Source organism: Corvus brachyrhynchos, unplaced genomic scaffold (assembly GCF_000691975.1).
Source record: "Corvus brachyrhynchos isolate BGI_N302 unplaced genomic scaffold, ASM69197v1 scaffold297, whole genome shotgun sequence".
NCBI classification, from domain to species: domain Eukaryota; kingdom Metazoa; phylum Chordata; class Aves; order Passeriformes; family Corvidae; genus Corvus; species Corvus brachyrhynchos.
The window spans coordinates 567,519-595,313 of NW_008239118.1; the positions used below are offsets into that span (position 1 = coordinate 567,519).

At 43.3% G+C, this 27,795-nt stretch overlaps 2 protein-coding genes across 4 annotated transcripts in view; one reads left to right on the plus strand and one right to left on the minus strand.

The window, feature by feature from the left end:
• Positions 1–506: 506 nt before the first annotated feature.
• On the minus strand, positions 507–18,826 carry ALPK2 (alpha kinase 2). Of its 3 annotated transcripts, XM_017739893.1 has the most exons (10): positions 17,277–18,826; positions 11,048–13,715; positions 8,950–9,097; positions 8,152–8,279; positions 8,019–8,054; positions 6,336–6,610; positions 6,127–6,215; positions 5,667–5,884; positions 4,786–4,834; positions 507–1,213 (listed from the first exon to the last, which is right to left on the minus strand). In XM_017739893.1, the coding sequence occupies exons 1-10, from the start codon at positions 18,642–18,644 to the stop codon at positions 979–981; spliced, it is 5,214 nt and encodes a 1,737-aa protein (XP_017595382.1). In that variant the 5' UTR covers positions 18,645–18,826; the 3' UTR covers positions 507–978. The 3 variants fall into 3 exon arrangements, with proteins under 3 accessions (XP_017595382.1, XP_017595381.1, XP_017595383.1); XM_017739892.1 differs by lacking the exon at positions 507–1,213 and having other exon boundaries at positions 5,667–5,828; positions 17,277–18,725; XM_017739894.1 differs by lacking the exons at positions 507–1,213; positions 4,786–4,834; positions 5,667–5,884; ... (1 more) ...; positions 6,336–6,610; positions 8,019–8,054 and having other exon boundaries at positions 8,160–8,244; positions 17,277–18,725.
• Positions 18,827–23,494: 4,668 nt separating this feature from the next.
• Positions 23,495–27,795, plus strand: part of MALT1 (MALT1 paracaspase) — a 23,692-nt gene continuing 19,391 nt past the window's right edge. The window contains exons 1-2 of the mRNA XM_017739862.1: positions 23,495–23,553; positions 27,607–27,710. Coding sequence (XP_017595351.1) covers positions 23,495–23,553; positions 27,607–27,710 — 163 coding nt within the window. The remainder of the gene's footprint in view (positions 23,554–27,606; positions 27,711–27,795) is intronic.

Here is a 27,795-nt window from a genome sequence, read left to right on the forward strand (position 1 = left end):
AACTGCAGATGTCTGTCTGACCCTGCCTCCTTTGCCCTCAATGGACACACACAGACCCTTTTTGGCACAGTTAATCCAACCTATTTCAAATGTTTGGTTTTCAGCTGACCTGCACTTTGCTCTCAATTCCATTTGGAAGTCCTCCCTTAATGGCACAGGGAGCCCAGCATGCCCAGCCTGGATGTGATACCAACATTGCAGCTAGGAGGGTTTCTGTCACTGCACTTACTCATCTGAAACTGCTTGCAGGTGCTGAAATCTCCTCTGGATGGAATGGGTTATTGCAGAGGGAGCTGTTTGGCCACATGCAAACCCCAAACCTGTCCTTCAACAGGATCAGTGCACGCACAGCAGTACTATCACATAGGGTTGTAGGTCCAATGAAGGTTGCATGGAAAGCAAGGAATTTTATGGAGAATCATACAAGTTGACCATCTTTAAGCTGATGGCATCACTTTGTGAAGACCATAAAGATGTTGATTTGGGAGCGGATTGGAAGACATGTATGTCCAATCATGAATGGCTTTGTCTTTTAATACAAGGCATGTAAGTGGGAGAAAAAAATTATAAGAGTAGGATTATAGTAGGATTACAATATGCAAAAATCTAGGAAAGAAAACAATTTTTCTATAGCAGCCTGAGCAACAGTACTGTGCAATACTTGTACTTATAAGTGGCATCTTAAATATATTGATGTTTCCATAGCAGCTGAACCCACAGGGCCATGGATGTAGACACAGAGAAGACGTTCTTCTCCAATACCAATCCACAGAAGGGTTGTAAGAAAATCCAGGAGATGGCTTAGTCTCAGGCACCAAGAACACAGGATCAGCTCCTTCCTTTGTTGCTGGCATCAGCATCAGGATGATTCCAAAACAATGTCAAAAGGCAAAAGACTAAAGTTATCACCTCAGGCCACTGGTGCCTGTCACTGCTCCATGTCCTCAAGAGTAGTTTCACAAGATGGAATAGTGAGACTCAGTGCTCTGAAGAAATGAAGTCTCTATGTTCTCTCGCCTTCTTGGGCACCATTTTCTTTACCGTTGATGAGTTTGGCAGATTTTTGCTTTTAGTGGACGTTGCTTTCCTCTGTTTTTGATGAGTGGTTCGGAGAGATTTCAGCCCCAGCATATCACAGTACTCATTGCACTGGTGGAGGGCTCTGAACTGCTCAATGAAGGAAAAGGAGCAGTTGCCTTTAAATCCCTTGTATCTGTAGTAACAAAGAAAAAAAAAGCTAAATGGGAATTAAAGATTCATTTTCTGCACAGGGAGGCAGAGTATGACTGCTGACTCATAAGCAACTTGAAAACATTAAGCCAGTCTCTTCTACCCATGCTGGCTTGAGAAGCACTGACTGTCACAGAAACGCAGACTGGGTCATTGGGACATGAGGGAAACCAGGTAACAAGTGGTGAAAGAAGCAGGGAAAGCATTAGAGGCAAAGCTCTGTGGGCTGGGTCCTGGCACTGTCTTTCACAGCATTTAGTTGGGAATAAAATTGTCTGCTGGCTCCCTTTCTCAGTAACACACAAATGAAGTCCATGCTACAGCATTCTCTGTGAACAGTTCTGTTGGCCACCATGAAGAGACAAGGTTGTTGCACAAGGTGTTGTCAGAACCAGAAGCTGTTTCCATCTGTACATCATTTCCATGCTATGCTGCTCCCCTCCCCTGGCTGCCTACAGGATCTCAAGGAGCCAAGCCCCTTGGGGAAGGAAGAAAGGAATGTTCCTGAGGAAGGCAGTTTCATCCAGCCTCCACAGTTCCCAAGCCGCCACTGTACCTCGCACCGTGAGAGGTACAGGGCACGTGTACCCCTCTTCTCCTCACCCGGCCTCTGGTTGCTGACAGTCCTCCCAGGGCCTGCTTTTTAAGCTGCATCAGCTTATTTTAAAAGGTGCACCTGCTCTTCAAAGGAGTAATTTTGGTTAAATTCTCAGGATAGAGAAGGGAGAAGAAAGGACAGGGTGCTCCTCTCCTTTTTTAACCTAATCATTGCCTGTTCTACCCTCTTCTCTTCGTTTGCTGGACATCCAGTGTCCTCAGAGGTGAACTATGAGTTGTCACTACACAAAACCAACCAAACAAGATTTGGTACTGAAATAAACAGAGGATGCTCATTCCTAGCATCCAGAAAACCTCCTTCCGCAGGCAAACTGCAGAGTGCTAAAGAGAATACTGTTGCTCTGGGAAGGTCGGGCTCCTGCTGACAGACAAGCCTTGCTCTGGAGACACCACTCAGCTGGCTCTGAACAGCAGGTGAACCTCAAAGGGATTTTTCTCTCCTCTCCAAGTAAGCTGTGTGTTTGTTTAACCAAAGAAGGTTGAAGAGGAGTATCATTGTTACCTCAAGACTATATCCTGGAGTCCAGCAGGATCATCAACAGTTCTCTTGCTCCCCTGGAGAAATCAGAGACTTCAGACTTTACTGAGCTGCTCGCAAGTTGTGTTGGTGGATGCGCCAGACACACCCACAGAACAGGAGTTCCACAGGTAAACACACCTGCCCTTAGCAAGAGAATCTCTTCTATCCAGCACCAAATCAAACCAAATCAAACCTAATCTTCCTTAAATCTGAAGGGGAAATGTTGGATTTGTCCTCAGGCCTAAACTCCCCAACGCCCCTTGTTACCATGTGGAGTAAAGCTAAACTTGTCAGTGCCCTGGAACCAGGCAGACTTTCAGATACAGACTTGGCAACCAGCACTCCTGTTAATGACCACAACCATGGGTTACCGTGCTCCTGATTCCTTCCTTTGTGTGCACCATTCCTGGGTAAATCCCTGGGCCCTTGTGCACAGTCCTACTCTGCCCACTGCGTGCACAGAGCCACATACCGTGCTGCGTTATTTTTGTTTCCATTCACCAGAGAAGCTACAGAGTAGCTGATTTAAAGGCTTGTTTGCCTGGCTCTGGTGCGGCGCTGTGGCCACATTAAAAATGCTTCCCAGGCGTTCCTGTTCCTAGGTTGGCTTCGCCCTCTCCTGACAGAACTGCACTGCAGCTCCTGCAGCACACTGCTTTGGGCCACACCACTCTGCTTGGGCTCCTCTGCTTCTCAGTTCCCTGACAAAACACACAGACCAAGGACAAAAGATCAAAATTCCTTCCTCCACTCATTGCGGACTCTGCTCAGGAGTACAAAAGAGATCCGTTCTGTGTCCTCTCTGCCAGCACAGTTCAAGCCACACCAATCCCACTCTGCATTTCTGGCTCAGTAGGACCATGTGTTCTCCCTTCATGGACCAGGCTACCTCTCAGCAGCACGGCTGAACACAGCCCAAAGCAGCAAGACCCCGCAACACACAGGAGCTCTGGGCACTTAGTTGTTTTTCCCCACCCATGTTCATAGAATTATAAATCCAACTGCAGACATTAATACAGAGGTCTTCTTTCCATGAAGGAGCATGAAAACAAAATACAGGTCCAGGAAAAATCTGTCATCTTGCAGGAATATCATTAGCTAAATAATAAACAAAATGACACTCAACATTTTCAGGAGGTTGCTCATTTAGGGAAATTATTTTCCTTTCTATATGCCTGAGGTGATCCTTACTACAGCTTGCACTGTGCGTTCACTTCCTCACTTCTCCTTCCTCCTCCCCAACACAATGTGTGCTTTTATAGGAGTAATTTCCCACAGTGAGCTGGACAACATCCACTAAAGCATTTTTATAAATCTTCTGATTCCTGAGAACAGTGTTGCCTAAATAAAATATTTATGACTTTGGTTTGTAACAGGACGATGTACATTCACTTCAACCGCTTTTACTTTGGATCCACAGCTGAAAGAGTAAATCAGTCTAACTGAACTGATGCCAGCCTGCAAATGTTCAGGATTTACGCAGAATAGTCTAGAATCACATTTTTAATAATTGTGAGGTTTCTTCTTGAATCCCAGGTATACAGACAAGGTCCAATTTAGAATGAAGGCTGAACATATGATCAGATCTTCTTTCTCCTGCCAGATTCTCAAAGGAGAATTTGAAATTAAAGCACTTACCCCCATCCCCTTTCCCTGTCCAGCAGCCACTGCCTACTCCTATCCACAGCTCTGCTGGCCTGTGGTATAACTAGAAGCCTTAATTAACTCAAAAGAAGTGGACTAAAGTTAGAATATTACAGGCCTACATCTTTACACATATGCTTAAGTCTCCCCAAAAGAGTTGAAGCCTTTGCAACACCACTAGAAAACAGGCTCCAGAAATGCCCTGAACAATCTTTTGTTAAGGCTCAGAATTTCTGTTTTTGAGAGAGAAAGGGGAGAGAGACCGTCAAATCCCTTCACAATTGTCCTTGTTTATCAGGGAAGTGGCCAATACACAGCGTCCAGCTGAGAAGAGTCTTTACAAAAGCCTGTGTCACAAATACATATCCCAAAGCTTTGGCACTTTTGCTGGCTGCAGGAGAGATTCCAGCCTGCCTTTTACCCTGGGCTCCAGCTGATGGGCCATCAGGAGCCTTACCTGCTGTCAGCAGAACCCTTCATGTCACTTGTGAAATGCCCTTTGGACAAGCCCATTTCAAGGGAGGCATGCAGGAAAAGCAAAACTAAATCTACAGGGTCACCCATTCTTTCAGAACAAAATAAATGTGTTTCATTTACAGGTGGGTTTCCATAAATATGAACATGAAGAAGTTTAAAGAGTTAGATGAGGACTGCTTTCTTCTAAAGTTAAAGCAAGAATGAATTTCCAGCACACCCTCCCCCATCCACATTTAACTGTGAAGAGACAGATGAGTAAAGCACAGCCATGCTGCTGAGAAATCACGTTCACTCACCCTTTGGCCAGGGTTGCTATGCCAACATCTGTTAACTTCATCCCTACACCTGCAAGGCAGCAAGGAAACACAGAGCTTAGCTTACACTGGAATTTCTAGGACAATCTTCACATATGGAGGCCTTAAGTGTTATTTATTGAGTCACCTTTTTCATTTTCATTATTTGTCACATTTTTTTCAAAGCATTTTAAAGCACCCCAGTTAAGAAGAGGATGTTCCCTGTGTCACCAGCAGTTTCTAGAAGTCAGGCTCATGCCACTATTTTACAGCTGTCAGGGTGATCAACAGCACAGCTTTTTTCCTGTGCTAGGATTTTGTTCTTTCTTCTCCCTTTAAATTATTTCAGGGATCTTGTTTAGATGCCTTGTTGCTAACTTTCCTGCCTTCACTTGTAAAAGAATATAGAATGTTTCCTAAGATTCCAGCTTTTTCTGTTTTTCTTCAAGGAGGGTCTGTCTTCCCCTGTCCCAAATACGTTGCAGGACTGAGGAGGAGTCATACCCATGAGAGCTGAGGCAGCACTTAGCAAACATGGGGGTGTTTCTTGACTATTCTACTTTTTAAAGGAATATATTTCTTCAAAACTAGCCAGGACCCAAATGTGGAGCATTCCACTGCTGAGTGATTGTTGGTGAGTATTTAAATACAAGAAAAAGGGGAGGACTAGGGTGTCATTGTCACCCGAAGTCTTTCACTCAGCAGCCATTTCATTAATCTCCGGGTGGTGAGACAAAAGCCAGATTTGGCTCATACTGATTCACTAAGGTACACATGAAAGAACAACTCTTCCATTAAGAGTGTAAGATTTGGTTTTCTTTTCCAAACTGTCCTCTTACAAGAACATAAGCTAGATAAAAATTGCCCCTACTCAGACAACTCACCTTGCAGGTCAGTGACAATCAAGTTCCCATTGGTCTTCTCATACACCCAGTGCTGAAAGGTGCAACACTTCTGGCCAGCCTCTGAGTCTCTTCTCAGGAAATTCACTTCCTTGCCATCCTTGACAGAGTATTTCACAAACTCCCCAACCAGCTCCTCCTCCACTGTGGCATAGGGGATGTTATTAGTGGGGCGATGAATAAGAAAAATCGGAATGATTCTGAAATCAATGGATAGAAGCTAATAAAATCCTGAGACCTCTTTCAGTGAGGGAGTAAGAAACAGACAAAAGTGGCCAGTGACCTCAGGGAGAGAATGAACAGCTGCCAACTCTAAACCAAGATGGAAGAGCTGTAACACTGTTCCCAGGTTTCCTCTTTAGTCCTAGCAATCAGTGGGCTGCCATGGCACAGGACAGTATATATAAGCATATACGTATATAAAATATATATTTATACTCACTCTGGTACTTCTCCAAAGCCTTCCAAGGGTTCAGCTTCAGCTGCATATAACTTTGCATACTCTCTTGCAGTATTTTGGACATAGCATTCCTGTATTACAACAGACATGCCTATGGGAATATTGCTCAAAACATTCAACAGATCATCTGTTTGAATATGAGGACAGCTTTTGCCCACAACTCTGGCTTACAAAGGCCAGGGGCAGCTCACCTGCAGTGCCAGACTGTAGTTCTTCTGCAGCAGCTCGTCCCTGCTCTTGGTGCCATAGGTGAGGGCGTTGTGCACCTTGAGCACGCAGGGGTGGCCGGGGGCGAAGGCGGGTGCCAGGCCCTGCAGGACACGGCTGCGGAAGGCTCTGCGGTGCATCCCCTCGCCAAAGTGCATCCCCTCTGTCATTATTGCTCCATGCAGTGTCCCACCAAAGTAGCTGGAGCTGAGGGGATCTTCTCTGAACATCAACTGCATGAATTCGATTTCTTCCACACCTAAAACACAACAGGAATCTCTGCAGGCACAGGGAGGGGTGGGCATGGGAGAGTAGATGCATTTCTCCAGAGAGGAGGTAAAACGCTCAGTGGAAGCACAACTTGTGTTACTGAGGGCTGGGACCCTGCTCCAGAGAGGCAGCTGCTTGCCTGTATGATCTAAAACCAGCATGAAGAAAGGTGGCAGATCAGGATCATAAGGAGAGAAGACAGAGTGTAGCAAACAAGTCTGTTACAGATGAAATCAAGGAATATTCTGGATTTCACCCCTTTAAATGATGACTGTAATCCAAATGGAAAAAAATTTGTAAGGGGATGTGGCATTTAAGTAAAACCTTATAAAATGAAGGCCTTGTTGCCTTTGTAAAATTATGGCTCAGGCCTGTTACTTCGGCTAGAGAAGGACTGTGAGAAAAGTCCATGAGAAGAAAAACAATTAGTTTTTACTCATGAGAATGTAGTATCAACAGAAGCATGAAAGTTAAACTATAGAAGGAGAAAAACAGCAACATATCCACACCTGTTATTTTTCTGATTGCTTGAATGCTTATGCTACAGGTAGCCAATGGTAGCATGTTGTAGTTAGCAATAGCCAACGAGTCTACTGTGGTAGCTTAGCAGCCAGTGAATACGTAACACGAATGAGAACATACAAAAGGTGTATGAAAGAGGCTGTTTTGTTTAATAAATGGCTTTTTGGCCCTTGAAAGAGGCGCTGTCTGTGTGTGTTGTGACCGCTCCAACAGAGACAAGGGGAGAAAAAGTTAAGCACTGAGAGAAACTAAAAAATTCTAACTGCACTTCAAGTGTCTCTAATCATAACATTTGAAGGACCATCAGTGAAGAAGATAAACAGGAGAACAGAGCTACACAACAAGGAAGTCTTTCCAGCTGCCCTCTGCATTTACCTCTGGTTTAGGCTCTGTACACTACCCCCTCTCTGAAGCACAGAGGAAACATTGCATGGATAAGGCCAGAATTAGAAGACTCCTTAATTCCACCTAAAATTCTCTGATTAAAAGTTATACAGTGCTGTTACGTGAAAAGTCCTGTCTTTATTTCACAAGGAAATAAATGCTTAATTTTAATTCTTCAAGGAAAAGAAAGAAAAGTCACCATGCCAACTGAAGGCCTGGATCTCTGTAGGCTGTTCAGGAATGACAACCCCACTGGCAAGGCACTATCTTTAGCTGCAGCACAGGACACATGCCAGGTGTCACTGAACACCAGTTAACACATAGGGAAAGCATTCCAAAGCTTCATGCTTGCCTTTCTCCTGGAGTACAGTTACACAGCAGGTGACCTGCAAGGACCATGTGTTTGTGCCAAAGAGCTGCCAGTGCTCTGTGTGTGTGTGTGTGTGTGTCTCTGTATGATGCCATGCAATGCTACTTCACTTTATATTTACCTTCATAACTCTGAAAACTTGAAAGACGTTCCAATACTACAAGAAAACAAAGAAATGAATTTTGTAGTAAAAAATTCTAAATGGAAACTGTCATTGTCATTATTATTAATCAAAACTGTAAACTGAGGCTTACCTGCAGCAGTCAGATGAAACTCAGCAGTCACCTTTCCATACATGTTATTCAAGCAGCAATAGTACATTCCCTGGTCTTGGTAACTGGCTTCAGCTATTGCCAGAGAGACAGGAGAGTCATCCTGGGCACTGGAACAGAGCATTTTGTGCTATCATGTATTTTACTTGTTATCACTGGAAAAACTGATAAATTTGATCTCTCTGCACTGTTTATTTGTTAAAACACAGCACAATTATTCAGCAGATAATGATATGTATTGATACTACAATGGATATAGCAATACAACAATCAAAAGCAGAAGAGTTAAAACAAGAATAATCAGAATGGAAAGTTTAACCAATTCATGCAACATTTTCTTTCCACTTAACACAACAACTAAGAAGAATCCTTCCTACAAAGTTTTTCATCTTCTCAGAAGTGTGCATTCTGATGGAAATATATTTTCTTTTTTTTTTTCCCTTTGGGTAATGTTAACTTTGTATTTTTGAAACATTCCAAACGGTTTTTAAGATCAGAATGTCAGTATTGCTACAAGGAAAATAACTCATTTCATTAAAATGGAAAAGCTGGATCCTGTTAATGGCCTTAAGAAGCTTTTATTTCCACCCTTCTCTAGGTTAAATGAGGTTCAAACTTCTTTTGATATTTGTTTAAAATCTGGATGACACTGGCTGTGAACAGGCTGAGAGGTGATGGAACACAAACTATGACCAATATCAATGCATTGTGAGAAGATTTGCTTCCTGTGAATAGCAAAGTTACCCTGAAACTCCCAGTTATTCAGAAACACTTCCTTACCTTCTCTGCAGCTGAGCCAGTACCTTGGAATCTTTAGTCCATGTAATGGTGGAGTCACCATGAATGTCACCAAACTGACAGCACAGCTCAATATTGCCAGAGGAGTCGGGGAACAACTCTGCTTGGATCTTCTTCAGCAGCCTGGGGGCTTGAAACAGAAGAGCCACAGTTTAGGATTTGAAGACAATTATATTGTTTTGGCATTTTAGCATTTCATGTTAAGAATATGAACACTGAAATCCCTGGTAAGTAATTACGAGTTCTTGTGTCTCAATACTCATAACTAGTAGAATTTTTTAGCTGATCACAGCCTTTGAGAGAAAGTCCCAAAAGATCCTGCCAGCCTGGATCTCTGCTAACACTTTTCACTGCCTCACAAAACACTCCAGTGTCTTTGCACGTGGGCATGGTGTGAGCAGGGAGCTTGGAAAGAAAGGGAATCGACATATGCTTAGAGAAAGGTTTTGGGATCACAACACAGCCCCGCCTCAAGTGACACATCCCTGCTCAATGTAAGAGATGTAAAATGCAAAATGTTTTATTTCCTATGTCTTAATTCTGAGCTGCTGCACTCTGAATGAGATGGCATGGCACATGTCCCTCGAAGATCCCATTCCTGCAGTAATACTCCAGTAACACCCACTTGAAGGGTCAGGCACCTGCAGTTCAGTGCTATGGTTTCCCCCATTCCCAGTTCCAGGCCCCATCCAGACCAGGTTTCCCCACTGGACTGGCAGTCCCTGAGTCCTGGGCCATGTGAACCTTGCTGTATCAGGGCTAAAGTGACACAGACAGGACGTGACAGCTCTAGAAATAGAACCAATGGCTCCAGGTTCCTGCCCTGGCCCCAGTCTTCCCTCCTGTAGCTGAAACAATGCAAAAGAACACTGAGTAGATACCACAGCAACCAAACCAGCCTTCCCATAATGCTGGGGAAAGGGCCACAACAATGTCTAGAGCATAGACATACTTCAGTCAAGACTGAAGCAGAGCAGAAACAGCTGAAGAAAATTCAGTGTTATCTGATGGAGCCTGAATGTTTAAAACATTTTTCAAGCATAGCCCCAAGTAATGGAAACAGGTCAGGCATTGCACAGTCACTGCAGTTCACTTGCTGTGCTTTGAAGGAATGTGTCTCTCCTCCCACACATTTGGTTCCCTGGCAAAGGACACATCTTTGAACAGGGAAAAGTCTGGGTTTTTTCAAAATGTGATTAGAAAAGTAGAAGTCTCACGAGACTGCACTGTAATTAGAGTGTGTGAAAAGCTTCCCAGTTGTGTAGCTTACCTTTAGTCACCGTTCAGTCTTGCTCTGACCTATTAAATCATTTTATGATGTGAACATGAAATGTCATGTCCAAAGGTAAAAATAAGACCTTGGTCTTTGCAAACTACCTGTAGAAACAACAAATCCCTCGTGCACCCAGCTGTTGCAATCCTGCTACAGTGTTACCAACCTTCTAGAGACTCTGACAGCAACCCAGATCTCCTTTCAATTAGATGTTTCCTCTATCAGTTTAATATTGCTCATTTCATCTGTGTCATTTTTGCAGCAGGGCAAAGCAATGCAGAACCAGTCAGAAGACAGCACACAGGACCTCAAAACACTGCTTATCAGTGGTACCCTACTGCTAGCAATACTACTTTGCTAGTAATAAATCCTTTAGTAACCAAGAGGGGACAATTGCAGCTGGAAGCTGCAAGGTAGGAGCGTAACTGGGAACACAGTCCTGTGGGATACCAGAACAAGTACTGGGCTTGCAGCCGCTACGTGGTGTGTAGTTACGTGGTAGCATTATGCTGTTCATCCCTGAAAAGTTACTCCAAAAGGCAAATGAGGCAGTAACTATTTCAAACAGGTTACAAAATCCATGAATTGAATATACTTGCCAGCTGGGAAAAGGGTTCATCTCTGTGGCATGGGAACAGCACTCATTACTAAATGCACAAATCTGGAAATAAAGCTCCATGAGGGTAGGACACCTTTAGCTGACTGAGTCAGTCTGAAAGAGGCTTGCAGTGCCTTTCAAGAATCTGAATTTTGTACTGTAGCCAGAATGATGGGAAAGGACAGAAAAGAAAATCAGTTTTCTCTTACCTTTGCTATCCTTTTTCAAAATGAGTTTCCTTTGCTCTTTTCTATCCTCTTTATGAATCACGCCTGCCTCGCTCTTCCCAGACTTTTTAACGCAGCTGGGACCCTTGCTCACACTTCCCCTCTCCTCCAGCCTGGGTTTCTTGGACAGACTTGCTGGTGGTAACTTCTTCTTAGCTCCAGCAGCTAAATGCCCGCTCTTTGTTGTGTCCTCTTTACATTTGATGGGCTCAGGCTCTGCAGCAGTCAGTGGTGTCTGGCAGGATTTTGACCCTTCCTGATTTCTTTGACTTTCCGTGTTGACTGGAAATGGATCAAGTGTGGTCCATGCCAAAGAGAATGACTGAGTTCTTCTGTGGGGTGGTTGCTCTTGAAAACACTGGTTGTTCCCTGAATCAACTGGTGGCAAATTAACTAAACCACTTACTACACTCTCTGCTGTCCTGACTTCCTCCTTTTTATCATACTCAGTGGACTTAATTGAATTCTCAGCCTCAGTTATCTTGCTTGAACAGATCAAGTCAGGACAGAACTGCTTTGTGCTAATATTCATAATCTGTTTCAGAGCCTGGGAGCCAGTCAAAGTGTGCAAAGGAGCCTTTGTTTCAGCTTCTTCTGGGTTACATTCAGTAGCTCTTGGAATCTCATGTTCATTTTCACACAAGGCTGTTTCCCCTTTGGTTTCTCCAGGCACCCGCTGGAACAGACCCTGCCATGACTTGCAGAAAGTTTCCAGTGTAGTTAAATTTCCGTTTACTTTGACTCCAGTTTGTACGGATCCAGTTTTTCCGTCACTTCTTGTGCCAGGACGTGCCACTGTAGATTCACTGGGAAGGCCCTCTGAGTGGCTTACAGGTGTGAGGAAGGGCAGGGTTTTGTTTCCAAGCAGATGTTGGGAATGTAGCTGATCCCTGGAACCTCCGTGCTCCCCAAATGCTGTGCTCTGTTCTGTTGTATTACAAGGGGAAGCTGCAGTCTGACTCTCTGAAACCTGACTAACTCCTGAGTCACAGGAAGTTTCAGCCCTGTGTTCCTCAGGTATGCAAATCTCTCTCTGTGCTCCTGGTTTACATGGTTCACAGCTGGGCACTTCCAGATAAAAATCTCTTAAAAATGGCTCCCCAGAAGGGGGAGTGACTGCCCCTTCTTGTTTTGCTATTTCTGTCAGTTGGTCTGTATTTTGGGGTAGATTCTTATGTGTTATGGTTTCAGGAATCTTAATTAAAGTAGGCAATTGCATTATGTAACTGTATTTCTGTGCATTAGAAACAACTTGAAAATCCTGACAGCCATTATTTTTTGAAAGATGGTAGCTGTCATTTGGTGCATTCAAGTCTGAGTGATTTCCTTTTTCTTGTAAATTCACTTCATAACTTTTATGTATGGTGTTAACAGAAGAGTGTTCTGCATATGTAAACTGACTGGGGAAAATGTCTTTCTCTTCAGGCAAATAAGCCAGTTCTCCTCTCACTGGATAACAGTCCTTAAAATGACAGCCTTCTCCAGGTACAGACTCATTTATCACGGATACGATGTGTTTAGTGTGAAGTAACTGTCCAACTGTCCCATGTGACATATCTGATATGTCAGCTGGGTTTGCTTTGGGACATGGTAAATTACCACTCTGAGCATTTTGTAACCCTTGAGGAGAATCTGCTTCACATGTTTGGGCAGCATTATTAACAGCAAGCTTCCCTTCCCAAGCCACCGTGGATCCATTCCTGTCCGTGGCCATTGGATTTGGCTCCAAGCACTCCTGGGTATTTAAGAGGACACTGTTTGCTGAAACACAAATGGATGGCATTTCCCTCTCATTCCCAGTGCCAGAATCTAGACACACACCATCTGTTCCTACCACTTGTGCAAGACAAATGTTTCTTACGGATGCACTCTCACATGCTTCAAGTCTCTGCAGGAGGGTATCAGAAACATTGCAGTCAGCTCTCTCAGTTCTGGGGTTATGAGCTGGTTCTGTGATGGGTGCCTGCTCTTCTATCAAATCCATTGGCAAAGGAGGATTGGAACAGGTCTCCTGCACAAAGTTCAGTTCTGTGACTTCGACATCTGTCAGCCTTGTACCTAAACTTGTGATGCCTCTGTTTTCAAATGGGATTTGATAGTCTGAGTCATCTTCATGAAGAAGTTTCCACAGCTTGTCATGCACTGCAGATATATCAGCATCTCCTTTGCACTCAGGTTCTCCAGATTCCAGGACTGATTTGGAATTAGCTTCAGACACAGCCTCATCAGCTGATAGGCTGCAGAGAATATCTGGGTTATTGCTATCAAGTATGTCAAGCCCAGACCTTTGCTCTCCCTCCCCTGGCTCATCACACAGCTTTGCAGAAGAGAGAACAGCACACAAGCATTCCTGTTTATCAGGAACAGAGTCCATATCCCATAGAGGAGAAGGGGAAATGCCATTCTTTGATTTTTTGCCATTACTAACAATTTCTTGTCTAGAGAAGTCCTGTCGGTGACAACCTTCTTTCTTTTCACAAGGAGCACAGTGAAGAGAAGTCTGTAAATCTGCATTCTTTACTTGCAGTGTGTTTTCAGCAGAGAGCTGGCTGGTTCCCACACTCTCACAAGCCCTGAAGATGCCTTCTTTTTCTGTTCTGGGCTGCATACAGAGGTTCTCACAATCCTGGGTAAGATTAGCACCTTGACTCTTCAAAGAAGAAAAATAGAGCAATGTAATTAAAAATTAGAACTACAGCTTAACACAGGCCTGAAGGTTTGGAATGTTGAGGTTTTTTGGTGGTTTTTTTACTTTTTAAAAAGATTTTTGTCAATAGTCAAGTTTCTGACTTGTAACTATCAATGTAATGGATTGAAATCAACCTCCTGGGTCTGAGTCTGAAAGTGTTGTTTCTTAGAGAAGGATTTATATCGAATCTGATTAATTTTACCTCATAGATTCTCATTGTTTTTTAAGTAGAAATAGTTTAGCAAGGTAATTCTCCTCTGTAAATAAAGTCTCCATGTTACATTTATATCCCTCTGTTTGCACAAATGGAGTGTAACAAACCATCCCTAGAATACAGACAAAAAGTATGTCACTGCCTCTGGGTCTCAGCTCTCTCCAATCCGCCACATTTGGGACTACTTTTACTTTATGCTGCTGTCCAGCAGTACTTAGTGGGTCTTTCCACTTCCCTGTTTCATGCAGTGCCACTCAAATTCCCCTTTCCTAAAATAACACCCTGCCTTAAATGGCACACCTGCCTTGGAGTAGTTGAAATACCTCAGTACCTGTAGCTATTTCAACTGCTTTAGACAGGTGAAACAAAAGACCTGAGCTTTATCCTGCCGACTGACAGGCACATCCTGCCAGCACCCTGCTTTTCCTGCTCAGAAAGAGCAGGAAAAGAGGAAGAACTATAATATTTTGAAGGATGAAAAGTGAGTTCTCTGCCAAAAACATAGAGCAACAGGCTAACCATGCACAGCTGTCAGGAGTCCATGCTCCAAAGCGGTACAGATTTTCTACGGGATTTTTTTCTTGGTGTGTCTCCCAGGTAAGACTGGAGCCAGCTTAAGACATGGACAACAAAATGGGATGTTATCTGCCATTCCTATGGTAGATCCTACTGAACGAGTAGGGCTGGCATCATGACTTCATTACTCCAACCAGGACTCCCCTGCTTGCTCTGACACAGAACTACAGCCCCTCTGGCATGGCTCAGGCGCAGACCATTCCCTAGCAATGCCAAGCTCTCATCTCAGCCAGATGCCCAACTACCCAGAACTTCTGTGTCAGTTCTGCTTCTCTCCTTTTCGGATAACAAAATTTAAAATGATCTAAAAGTGACATAAATTTGTCTTGGGAAGGTCAAACCCAGGATCTCTCAAATTTTATGTGAACAGGCTGTTCTAACATGAACAAAACCAGAATAATGGCTCTGTAACCCAGGAGTGACAGCAGCACCTTGTGCCAAGGTGATTTTTAAAAATAAAACAATGAAAGAGTTGGATATTCCAGTTGAAATGTACATTGACCACTGACAGGGACCCAAGGTTGCTGACCATTGACTGGGACAGGGTGCTGTCCAAACACTGACCACTGACAGGGACAGGGTGCTGAACACTGACCACTTAACATTGACATGGACAGGGTGCTAGCTGACTGCTAACAGAGACCAGCTCTTCAATGAAACCCAGCAAAGCCTCCTGGCTCTCTGTACACTATGTAATATTATACAGCTGGCACAGTTGGCGTCTTGGACCTATTATTATGAAGCTGCTTTGAAGCACCAGATAAATAAAGAATTTTACCTGTGGCTAGGCCATGAGGTCATGAGAGGAGTGAGGATCCTCCCACCTTGACTGTCTACCAGAAGGAGAAGTCACACAGCACAGCAGGTGCTGCACAAGACGCACCACAAAGGTTGTTCCAGTTCGAGCACTTGGCGCTAAGGGGAAGTGTAAATCCTTGGGTCATTGGTGTTGTGATCCCGTGGCTGCTCTGTACCCCTCAGCACACCTGATTCCCACGAGGACAGGGAAAATACAACACCTTTCCAAAGCAGACAGCTGTGGGGTTTGCTGTGAGCCCCTCCCCTTGCTCCCGCAGAGCTGTCTCATGCTGCGCTCCAGCAAACACCCCAGGGCACTTTAACAGAAACCCATGTGCAGCAATAGATTATTTCTTGCCTCTCTTAGATTACACAGGCAGAATTCTGAGGAGTTTCTGGCTTACTATATGGGTGCTGTGAGAAGCTGTCCACATTCTTCTAGTGCTACAAAAAAAAGAACAATATTCAGGTGGGATGCTTTTGTTTAGCTCATTTTCAAGACCACGTAATTTTGAACCTACACCTGAATTTCACTGTCACACACACGTTTAAAATCGGGGGTTTGGTCTGTGTCCAGCTCTCACCCTTTTGTGTACACCAATACTCACTTTTTATCCAATGTAAAGTTTTGGCCATGGACATGAAGACATACTGGCTGTGCACAACAGGAGTCTAACCAGCCACTCTGAAATTTATGCCAGGAACCTGAGAGCTGCTCTTGGCTAAGAGGCTTCTGGGATTTAAATTATTGCACTGCACTTGGGGAAAAAAAAAAAAGCAAGCAAGACCTCTGGCAAACCACAGCCATACACCCTGTCAGGAAGCTCTGAGGAGGTTAATTCCAGTGAGGGGTATTCCCCATCATAAGGACATCATGTGCTCCTCAAATGGTATTGGAATTTTATGTACTATAAAACCAGAGAAACCTACGAACATTTTTCAGGAAGAAGAATTCAGTGATTTTTGACTGCTGAAGACACCCCAGCGGTGAGACTAAAGTCACTCTACTGTGACACTAACCCAAAACTGGGAGACATTTTTGCCCAAATAATCAGATGAAGAAAAGCATGTGCAACTGGAAAAAGCTTTTGTTGTGATAAATGGGGTTTTTCTGTGCAATTAGCTACACACCTTCAACTCAGAAAAATTTGCGACAATAAGATTATTCATGATTTAATAGTATTTATGTATCTTGAGTCTTTACTATGTGAAATAAAAATGATGATTCAATTTTCCCACTTAGGAAAACTGTTAGAGCATCATACCAGTGTCTACAGCTGTAATGATTTACCCAGCTGATTTTCTACCAACAGCATAAAATATGCAAGTACATGGAGAGTACCATGGAGGTTTTATCTTTTAATTGGTTTGTACATTTCAACTGGAATATCCAACTCTTTCATTGTTTTATTTTTAAAAATCACAGAGCTCCATTCACCTCTGTAAAATGAACTCTCTGCATTGAACTCCCTTCACTGTTATAAAATCCCAGCAAACCCCTGTTGATTTGGTTTAGGTTTCCAGCACCATAAGTGGAGGCCGGTTTTGTTTGTTGAATATAGATTGAAAAGAAAGTAAATCAAAGTATTCTCTGCTCACAATAGGTATTTGAGAAACTTTCTGGGTTAAAAGAAGCATTACTTTGCTAAGACCTGTGCAGTAGTCTCCATATCAGATTTCCCTATTCAGCTGTCCAGAGGCCCATTAGTGCCTCTCACCATTATCAGGCTCACTCTATAATTAGAACAGCTTAGGCTTTACTTGGGCCTTTTATAAACCCAGATTTCCCTCCCAGCCGTAGCTGTCATTCAGAAGTACATGAATAGTATCTTTCAAAGTAATTTCGATTTTCATTATTTTGTGACAAGCAGAAATGAATTGCATTGAGATCAGCAGAGCAGCTCATTGTGTTAAATGATAAACATGTTACTTACCCCAAGCGAGATGTTGTCATCTGGCATCTGGTTTTGCTCAGACAGGCCCCGAGTCCTTTTCCTTTCCCAGTGACTGCCTTTATCTGCCTCTTCTGTCGGACACAGACCAGCCAGCATTTGCAAGCTTTCTGTCTCCTCGGGAATTTGTGTTGAAAGGACACCTTCCTGACTGGGAGACGGAGCTGTGGATTCCCTACCCTCTGCTGCAGCCTGGAAAGACTGTCCTATAGTACTTACGTATCTGCAAAGTTCTATAGGGTTTAGCAGCTTGAAAAGGTTTCTCCTCAGACTTTCTGTTAAGGTACAGCCAGCATGTCGTGCATTTCCCTCTGTCACATTCCTTCTCCCCTCTTCCAGCAGCACTGAGCTTTCCCCCAGCATGTCTCCATCGGGGCCGGTTTCTGTCATTGTCCCTGAAGCCTGACCTGTGCAAGCAGCACCTATGCCATTGGCAGAGGAGTCCACCTGGGCAGGGACAGTGTCCGTGGGCTTTGGTTCATCCCTTGAGGAACCTGCAGCCAGGTGGCCACTTCCATTAGTCTCTTCTTCACTGCTGGGATGTTCATTTCCAGTGGCTGCAGAAGCAACAGGCACTTGATTCTTCTCTTTGTCTTTCAAAATGGTACTTTTATCTTGGTGGTGTCCAACAGTGAGAGTCATCTCTGTCTGCAGAGCTGACTGGCTGTACATAGAGGGGTCTCTCCTTACATTTACTCCTTTGATTTTTGACTGATGCTCACAGAAGCCAATGGGGGTATCCATAGGCGTAGTGTTATCTGACACTTGGAACACACAAGGCATTTCACTGAGGAAGTAAGCACACCCATCACAATCCTTACTCAGTTTTAGATCATCATCATCAATTTCTAATAAAAATTGTAATTTCTTTTTCCAGATTTCATCTTCATGCACAGTAAGCACATCTGAACATTCAAAGTACTCCAGGTCATCATCAGAAAAGTCATCACTTACACTTGTTACTTTCTCTGCATAGATCTCCAGAAGAGCGGCAGAATTTTCAGAGTCACGTTTTACAAAATCAGTGTGATTTCCTACAGAAGTGTCTGCCTGCTCACCAGGCAGGGAATTCGTGGTTAGAGGTCTGCCCAGCTCAGTGTTTTTACATGCCTGGACATCTGCCAGAGACTGAGGAGATCCAGAGTCTTGTGTGTTAAGGCAACAGTTGCCTGTGTGACAGGTGGTAACATCTGTGGGGTGGGAAGGCACCTGTCTGCAGCAGTATTCCTCTGCTCTTCCAGCAGCGACATCAATCACAGCGTTAAAATGAAGCAGGTCATCACCATCCTCTGACAAATCCCTTAGGTGGGAAAACATTGCCTGGGATTTAATTACATTTTCAACGTCCATGTTGTCTTCTGTGTTAGGCAAGCACCTGAGGGATTTCTCAAGTGGAGACAAAATTCCTGCTTTGCTGAGCTTCTCAAGCAGTAAACAAATGATTTTTGAAGAGTCAGAGCCTGGTGAAATCAACACGGGCTCACCCTCACAGGGGGAACTCTTGCATTGCACAAAATGTTTCCCATTTTGCTCATTCTACCCTGAAGTCTGCCACGAGCTCATTTAGGACAACAATACATTCTGGGCAAGTTTTGTTCTTTGTATCTGGTTCTGGGTCAAGAAAAGTCATTTTAGCTGTCATTGAAGTGCAGATCTTGTTCTGCTCACCTGCAAGTAAAAGAAACACAAAGTTTAAAATAACTTCTGAAATGGGTATAGGTATTTTCTAAAAGGTGGTCAATTGACAGATACTTGCAAGCACTTTCAAAACAAGAAATCATTATTTAAAACCCCATTATTTAAATGACCCGGCTGTCTATGCAATGGCACTTAACGGCAGCACACTGCAATTGTCTGGAGTGCTAAGAGAACAAATCCTTGAGCACGCCCACCCATCTGTGTGGCACCTCAACAGGAGCTTTAGTACACGGCCTTTCAACTTTTCTAAATGCAAACAGGAACCTGCAGACAATGTACATTTTCTCATGTACACCACTGCTACAGCTACCTGCTGTTTTGGCAGTCACACTGGCACAACAGCAGGCTATTCCTCGAATTGGTATCATAGGGACATAAATCCCGAACTCTGTTTGTAGAAATACCTGGAACAATTAGCCAGCTTATATTTTATATGGCTATTTCTGTTTAAAGCAATTCTCTTGTGCTCTGGCTTGATATTTGCCAGTCCTGTGCTGAGAGAACAACAAAATGAGGCAGGTTGGCTTCAATTTCCTGCTCATATTGAGCTCTCCCCTCAAACAGCTGTGCAGTAGCACGGTGGTGTGGCAATGCTGAATTCACATAAAACCCAAGTGAAATACACAAAAAGGCTTCCACTAGCTGAATCCAAATAAATGTGGAACCATGTCTCTCTTCCTGTAACAAAGCCCTTGTTTCCTTAGCACTCCCAAATCTTAGGATTTTAGATACTTGAGAGGTTTCTGTACACTGCTAGGGGCACTCTGGTTCATTGGTCACCTTAGAAAGGTGTGACATTTGTCACATTGGAAAACTACAGTACGTAGCAGTTTCAAGTAAATTTGACCTCCTGGAGGATGCCAGACCAACAGCTCCAAAAAAAAGTGACAACAATTATTCCAGAATTGGTGAAGAGCAGCAGAAAAAACTTTCTTGCCATGTAATCCAAAGAAGCCATTTAAAGACACCTCTGTTCCTTCTCTTTTTCCTTCTCTGTGCTTCTGCTGTGGTGATGTTCCCAGCTCACGTCCCTGCCCTGGTCCAGGTCTCACAGCCCCCAGCCCCACCCTTCCCAGCACTGTGTCACCAGCTCGGTGTCACAGGTACTGCAGGCTGACCAAAGGAGAGAGCACGGAGCTGGGCTAGAGCCTGGTGGTGAAACAGCAAGGGCTGCATGGCCGGCTGCAGTCTGCCTCTCCTTAAAGAGCACTAAGTAACCAGAGACATCTTTGTTCCCTTTGGGCAAACCTGCCACCAACACCTTTTCCACAGTCACCTGGGTGGCGAAAAGCAGGGAACAAAGGTGGTTAACAGGAAGGACACAACATTAGATGTGTGACAAATGGTTTGAGTCATTGTGCACCTATTAAAATGCCCTAGGGTATATCACTGTGTCCTGCAGCCATAGGGAGGAGGAGAGAAGATCCAGCAGGCAGGAATTGTGCAGCAACATTGATTTATTTAATTACTTTACAAACTCTTTTATAGACTTTTTTCTTCATAATCTAATTGGACGAGGATCAGCCACCCCTTGGGGGTGACTGGCTAAAATCCTAAAACATCCATTGTCAAAATATTTTTCTACTGTACTATAAACAAGACTTTTCAAGGTTGCAGGTGTTTCATTGTTTACAGAACTCTGCTACTATCTCTTTTGTGAGAGAGGAAAGTCTCTCACGGACTTAGAAAATAGCAAGAAAATTCTTGCTAGCAGCATTTTTGTGTCCCCATGCAGCAAGGAGCACAGACAAACAGCACATGGTGCAACCATACCAGCCTTTCTGATCCCACTCTGCTTTCCATTTCAACTCTAAGGAATATAAATATTTAACAGAACAAAAATGGAGCAGTAGAGATTAATCTTTTCTTCTCCATCTTATTACCGTACCATGGAATTACCCTCCAGCATTCAGCCTCTGCTCTTAAATATGCATTTGCCTAATGCTTCCTGTTGCATTCTTTTAACGCTGCTCTCATCTTTGCTTTTCAGAAGACCAGATGTCTCTTTCCTCTTTTTTGGAGAGTGTAAATTATTTTAGAAGCATGGTAATTTCCCCAGCTGAAAAGACCTTTGGCAACATGTTTTTAATGCAGATTGACTAATGAAGAGCCTTTACTAAAGCCATTGTACTAGACAGTTATCGTTGTCTCCATTTGGCTGCACTTTGACATTGAGGGGAAAAGAGCCGTCAGATTTTCCATATGAAAATTATATTGGATTGCCGTGCACTGTCAGATGCAACCACAGAAATGAAAGTAAAATAACGTTCCAGGAGGAAAACTGCAATAAACTATGGGTTTCCACCCAAGACAGATATTTTTTTTTTTAAATCTGGGAAGAAAATAGAAGGTATTAAGGTTTTTTTAAAAATTCAATTACTGAATTTAGATAGCAACTGGAAAGAGAACTTTTAGTACGATACCCTCTCAGCTCGTCAGGAAAACTTGTGACAGAAGATGCACAGTGAAATTCAGAGGGAAGAGGAGTGGAAGAGACCATGATAATTTACCATCAGTTGTTGACTAGTAACCTGAAAACTAACTCACTTCCTGATAAACTGGGAGTTGAACATCTGCTTGCAGAAGACATGAGAAGATTTAAACATGTCAGAGTGTTGTGGCTGCTTGTCCCAACTCTCACTCTGGAAACCAATGATATTACTTGCTGAGTCAGGTCCTGCCTCACAATAGGAGACACCGAAGTGCAACCACACAGGAGGAATTCACACACCAGGTTTGAGCAGGTCATGGAAGGAAATATGCCTGGTTTGGCTCTCTAATCTTCAGTAAACAAATTTTCCATTTTGTACTGCTCAGAACCATGGGGAAATTTTATGGTAGCCCTTGAGGCAAATGAAACACACATTTGTGCTCAGCAGGGTCTGCTGCTGCCTGAGCTCAGTGCCTGGGAACTGAGATTACGGGAGAACAAAGCTGAGAGTAGCGTGAGAACAGTAACCTGACAACTGTGCTTGGGTGTGATTGAGGAGAAATATTGAACTGATGCAAGCCTGCAATAGTCAGATTAACAAGACAGCAAGAGGCAGATGCAGCTGCTTCACCAAAACCCTTTGATGGCAGGAAATTATCAGTGTTTGTGAAAAAAAATCAGTTTCAAATAATATTAAACAAAAGAATGGCTGGGAAAAACATCAAAATGACTAAAACAATCACCCAGCGTTTCTGTAAGGCAAATATATAATAAAACAAATTCAAGTCAATTTTCAGAGAAGATTTTTCACTTAAAATTCATGCTTTGTCATAATTTCACACTGGTTGTGAAAAGCCTATTCACTATTCATAGTGAAAATATTGCCTGAAATTGCAATTCTAAATATAAAATTTGACTGTTCAAAATTATTTTCCTTGAAATGACAACATTTTTCCCAATTTGAACTTTATTTTTATATATTATTAGAGATGTTCAATATTTGATCATTTATTTCAATGGAGACCAAAACAGTTTTGAAAAATTACACTTTAACATGGAAGGAAAAATACTTAAATTGTTTCATATTTAGTAGGTAGTTTTGGAGACAAGGCCACTTCTAGTGATTTCAGAAGGACCTGTGGGATTATTCCTAATGTCAGAAAAAAAATAACTGACAAAAATGTATAAACTTATGATTAAACTTAAGAAGTGGCCATTAAATTTCCTCTCTTGCATCGCATTTTTTTCCTACCTTATTAAGTTACAACCAAAACGAAAATCTTCCTTTAAGCAATTTTATATTCACAGAAATTATTTAGACAGGAAGCTTATGCATTTTAGCAATCCAGGAGTGAATTTGTGCCTTTCTGTGAGGTTCACGTCCTCTAGAGCCAGTGGAAAAATCCCCTTTATGACCTCTCTGAAACATTTTTCTCTTACTTATGATCTATTCATGGAGTAATCTCTGTTTTCAGGCCCTCCTCAGCCTGCACCCTTTTCAGCTGGATTCCTTCCTATCTTTCAGCAGCACTTGCTCATCCCTGACCTTCCTAGAGCTGTCCATCCACCTAGGAATAGCCTCCCGTTATCTCTGTGGCCCGTCCCACACATTCCCATGGCACAATGGAACCTGATCGATGCCCACCCCTCGAGGGAGTGAAGCTGTGACCCCCCAAAGCTGCCACTCGGAGCAGGTCCTGCCAAGGACCTGCCTCACGCCCACCCAGTCCAAAGGAGTGGGAAGGGAGAGGCTGAGTGAGCCCACACAGGAGATATCTCATCAGAACACAGGGGGAATGACACTGATAATGCCACAGTGGTTCACATTAGGAAATAGCCTTTTGTCAACCAACACTGTGGGTTCTTTACACCAAGCTGACAGCGGTTCTGGGATACCTGAAACACGAGAGAGAGCTCCAGAAACACTATGTGCCTCAGAGCACATGGACCCTGGCCACACCAATTCTGGCAGAGCAAGTGATCGAGGATTAACTTCCACCAAAGCTGTACACACAAAAAGGTCAGCCTTTCTCCGTTCTACATAGGTGCACATGAGAAGGACGTGAGCAACATGCAGTCTGCTCACCTGTTCTTCGAACACTTCTCCAGCAGTCAGATCCGGTTTAGAGAGTCAGTGCTTGTGTGCTTTGCTTTTTAATCTGAGCTTGGTCAGAGACAACTCCCCAACTGCCAGCTGAGTTTCCTACTGTGGCCTCCACTCCACAGGCTGAACTTTGGGATCTGGAGTTATTCTTTTGCAACACAATTACGTCCTATCCTATCCTATCCTACCCTATCCTATCCTATCCTATCCTATCCTATCCTAATGGTTTTAGCAAAAGCTCCTTCTCCACCTGCCTGAGCCTACTATATACATAACCATACATCCCTTTAAGAGATGTTCTACTGGCAGGTAGCTAAACCACAGAGCAAGCTGGTCAATATAATTAGACTTCATTTAAGATGAACATGAAGTATCTCCAAACCAAACCACCAATAACCACAGAACCTGTCTTGATGACGAACATAAATGGTCATATATTACACAGATCCAACCAGAAAGCTTGCTGGTATGAACAGCAGGATGTAAGAAATATTGATTAAAGGAACAGAAAGCAGCAAAAGTGGAACAGAAACAATAAAAAAAGCAGAAAGGAATCTCCCCTAACTGCAGGATCCCAAGATTGACCAACTACAGCACCGCATGTATAACACAAATCCTGTCACCTGTGAAATCTGAGTGTCCTGCTTAAATGCTGCTATGTTGCAAGGTTAATGCTAATTCCCTTGCCATTCCCCCTGGAAGTATTTCTCAAATATGTCTTAACTTTCCTACAGAGGTTTGCATACGTTTTGTTTAGCTCCTCTAAGAAGTCAACAGCTATAATTCCACCCAATCCCCATTCCCACCCTGCTGACTGTTTTGTATCTGCGAATATACACATTTTTTTACTCCTCATGCAGGGTACCTCTCAACAGAGATATTTTGAAGTTTAACATTTTTCTTCTTCCAAAGCAAAACAAAACATAAGACTTTTCAGTTATACAATAAATACATACCAATTTACATTTCTTAAATGAGGTATTATATGCCCTGTATGGAAATAGATACAACAGATTTATGATCTGAAACATATAACTTTATCTTTCCAAAAAGGTTGCCATGAATGTTTTGCTATGTTTAAATGCTTTTTCTGATGTTCTCTGTTTAAGCTTTTCCTTTAACAGAAATCAAGGATTTCAAAAGATTTTGGTTAAAAGTTTCATCAGCGTTGGCATTGTGAATCTTCTAAGCTCAGTGCATCCATAAATACTAGTGGAATCAAGTTCCACATGAAACTTCTGATCCACCATTCCTGGTCTATACAACTTGGAACACCATAAAAACATTTTCCAAATCTGTCGTGATCATGGTTACATTCTTAAACTGTTACCTTGTAAAAGTTACAATCCTCAAGAGAACAGAAACCAGAATTCCAGAATTCACTGTGTCTTTGTGAACTCAGCTCACCACAGGGATTTCTGTAAGGATTTCTACAGCAGTGAGCCTACTACAGAGTGAAACATTTGATGGGGTAGTAATGAGAACCCACATGTGCACAGATTTACAATGATGCGTTTTCTACTTGTTTCTTCCCCTCACAGGAGTTCTGCCTGGTTCAGTTCTGTCTGGAATACAAACAACGACTATAACCACATTATTCTTCTCTAAGTCCTTCGAGATACCACAACCAAATGGAACATTTCGAGCAGCATACTTGTCAAAGAGTGCACCGAACCAGAACCACAGAAACACTGTGTTATCTAAACCAGTTATCACACTATCTATTGTATTAACAAGGTCTAGATAAGAAAAACATCAGTGAAGTTGTGGCTGTTCAAAAAGCAGATGTCTGGAAAATATGCCCTTGCCAAAAATTCTGTGATATATTGCAGTTCTTCAACTGCCAACATCCAAGGCTTTTTGACAACTTTTTGATTAGTGCAGTACCCACTGTAAACAGCACTACGGTATAAAAACACCTCAGCCATAATTCATCAGCTAAATGGAATAATAAATGACTGGCTCTGCACATGTCTAACAAACACCTTAATATAGAGTAATTAAAATAAGCAATCACAGCACAACTCTTAACACTGATCTGTTTTAATCTATTTTTAACATCTGTCAAGCATCTGACCCTGTCAGACTGAGCAATTCATGAAGCCTGGGAATCATCTATTGCTACCAAGTGACCAGATTTTTTTCTCAAGAATGGAGAAACTTTTTACCTAATGAGTATTAGACCATGCAATAAATATTTAGAGTGGATAAATGTGTTTTCAGGATACCTGGTATCACTTACACATTCTTTGGAGAAGGAAGCTTGCTTTCGTACAATTTTTGCAGTTTTGTCTTACTGAGACTTGGTGGAAATAGTACCAGAGTGTAGTTTCAGAAACAGTGAGCAGAATTCTAAAGGCAATACGTTTTTAAAAAAAAAATCTATCAGGATAAGTAAAAATGGCTCCTCTTTAGCAGAAGGAAATAATAAATCCCATTTCCTGGTCAATAGCAGTATAAATCACTATATCCATGTAGTGCATTAATAATAAAGTAACTTGCTCTTCTTCCTTTGTCTTTTATGATACACATTCTATTTGCTCACAGGAGAAAAAAGCAGACAAGTCATTTTCAAAGTCCAAACACCCCAACCCCTCACTTACCCTCGAGCTCTTTGTGGACGCTCTGGCACAGGCTGGGCCTGGGCTGGGCCTCCCTGCTGGAGACAAAGGAGGCTGAATTTGTGCGTGTTGCTGGGAGCTGCAAGCCAGCCGACGGCTTCGGTGGTGTTTTGGAGTGTGACCTCAGGACAGGGAGTCTGATCACTGAACAGTTTGACTTTTAAGAGAGACGATTTCATTACATGCAGCAGATGGCCCTTCCTGGGAAAACCTCTGCCAGACAGGCAGTTGGCAGTGAGGAGAGGGCACATCCTACTTCCATAGAAGTCCATAGGAATTTCCTAATGGCCTTGAGATAGAGGAAGTGTTGGCCTTAGCTTTTCATAACAAAGCACTGGGCTGTTTTTTGAAGCACGTGCCTAACTGCTCTCCTAGGCACGTTGGGAACCTCTTACTTGCTGAAGTTAAGCACACAAAAGTTCTGCTGAGCATGAGAAAATCCACAGTGTCTAACAAGCAGGCTGAGGAAATCAAAGGTGGACAGTGGACTTTTTGCAATCACTACATGGAAATTCACCTAATGATTCTCATCCCTCAAAGGCAAATAAATGAATCCTGAAGTAAGAAAGTATTTCCACTCTTGGTACCCAAGGAGACAAGTCTCACACAGGAGGAACTGGAATGAATTGCACAAACTGCCCTGAGCTCAAGGGACTGGAGGAGGCTGAAAAGTAACTTTTGTGCCAAGTTTTTTCTTAAGCATTTTGCAGGATGTGCAGCTAAAACTGGTTACAAGATACTACTGTGCTAAATACTTCTTGCTCCCAGTGTTATCTAGACAGATAGGAAACTGGTGTGTTTAGCAATAAATATAGCACCTCCAACCACCCTCACTCAGAAACAGCAATAAGGATATCTGTGTTTTATATAAGAGCCTAAAAGTCAAAATAACCCCCAAAGAAATGAGAGGCAGCCACATTCAAATCAGAATAGTTCGGGTTGGATGGGACCTTTAAGGGCCATATAGTCCAACACCAACATGAGTAGGGACACCTTCCACCAGACCAAGTTGCTCCAAGCCCCGTCCAATCTGACCTTGAACACTTCCAGGGATGGGGCATCTACCACCTCTCTGAGCAACCCGAATGCTTGATCATTGAGTAAAAATGTTAGTAAAATTACATTCTTGCGTACTTTCAGTCCACTTTGAACAAGTTGCAATACCAGAGAGGTGAGAATTCGCCTCAGATCATCTATCCGTTTTCAGTGATCACGATCACTCACGGGAACATCTCCTGGGGGAGGCTCTTCTCGAGCAGCCCCTCCTCATCCTCCCTAAAGGGCGCAAGGTGCCTGACCCTTATGCTGCACGCCTGGAGAGCGGCAGCAGGCTGGGGGAAGTTATGTCAAAGAGGAGAGTCCATGGCCGTTCTGGTTGCAGCTGGATAAAGCTGTTTCTCCTCAAAGCGAGACGCCTGCCCTCAGTGTCGTCTAGGCTTCGTCTGGTTTATGCCCCAGCTCCCGGTTCGAAAGCCACGTTCGTCCTTCTCAGCGTCAGCCGGGGACGCTGCAGGAGGTCTCGCCCTCGCAGTCGGATACACAACACTCCCATTTCAACACGGGTACAACCACACCCGGTCCGTTTCCTCACGGTGTCCACAGGGCCGGCCGAGGGGGCGCCACGGCGCGCTCCCCTCAGGGCTCAGG

Coding starts and splice junctions, on each gene's coding strand:
- ALPK2 (XM_017739893.1), bottom strand. CDS start 18,644: ATGGACGTTGAAAATGTAATTAAATCCCAGGCAATGTTTTCCCACCTA. Junction 13,716..17,276: donor ATGACAACATCTCGCTTGGG/GTAAGTAACATG, acceptor TCTTCTTTGAAG/AGTCAAGGTGCTAATCTTAC. Junction 8,055..8,151: donor GTTTCATCTGACTGCTGCAG/GTAAGCCTCAGT, acceptor GTTTTCTTGTAG/TATTGGAACGTCTTTCAAGT.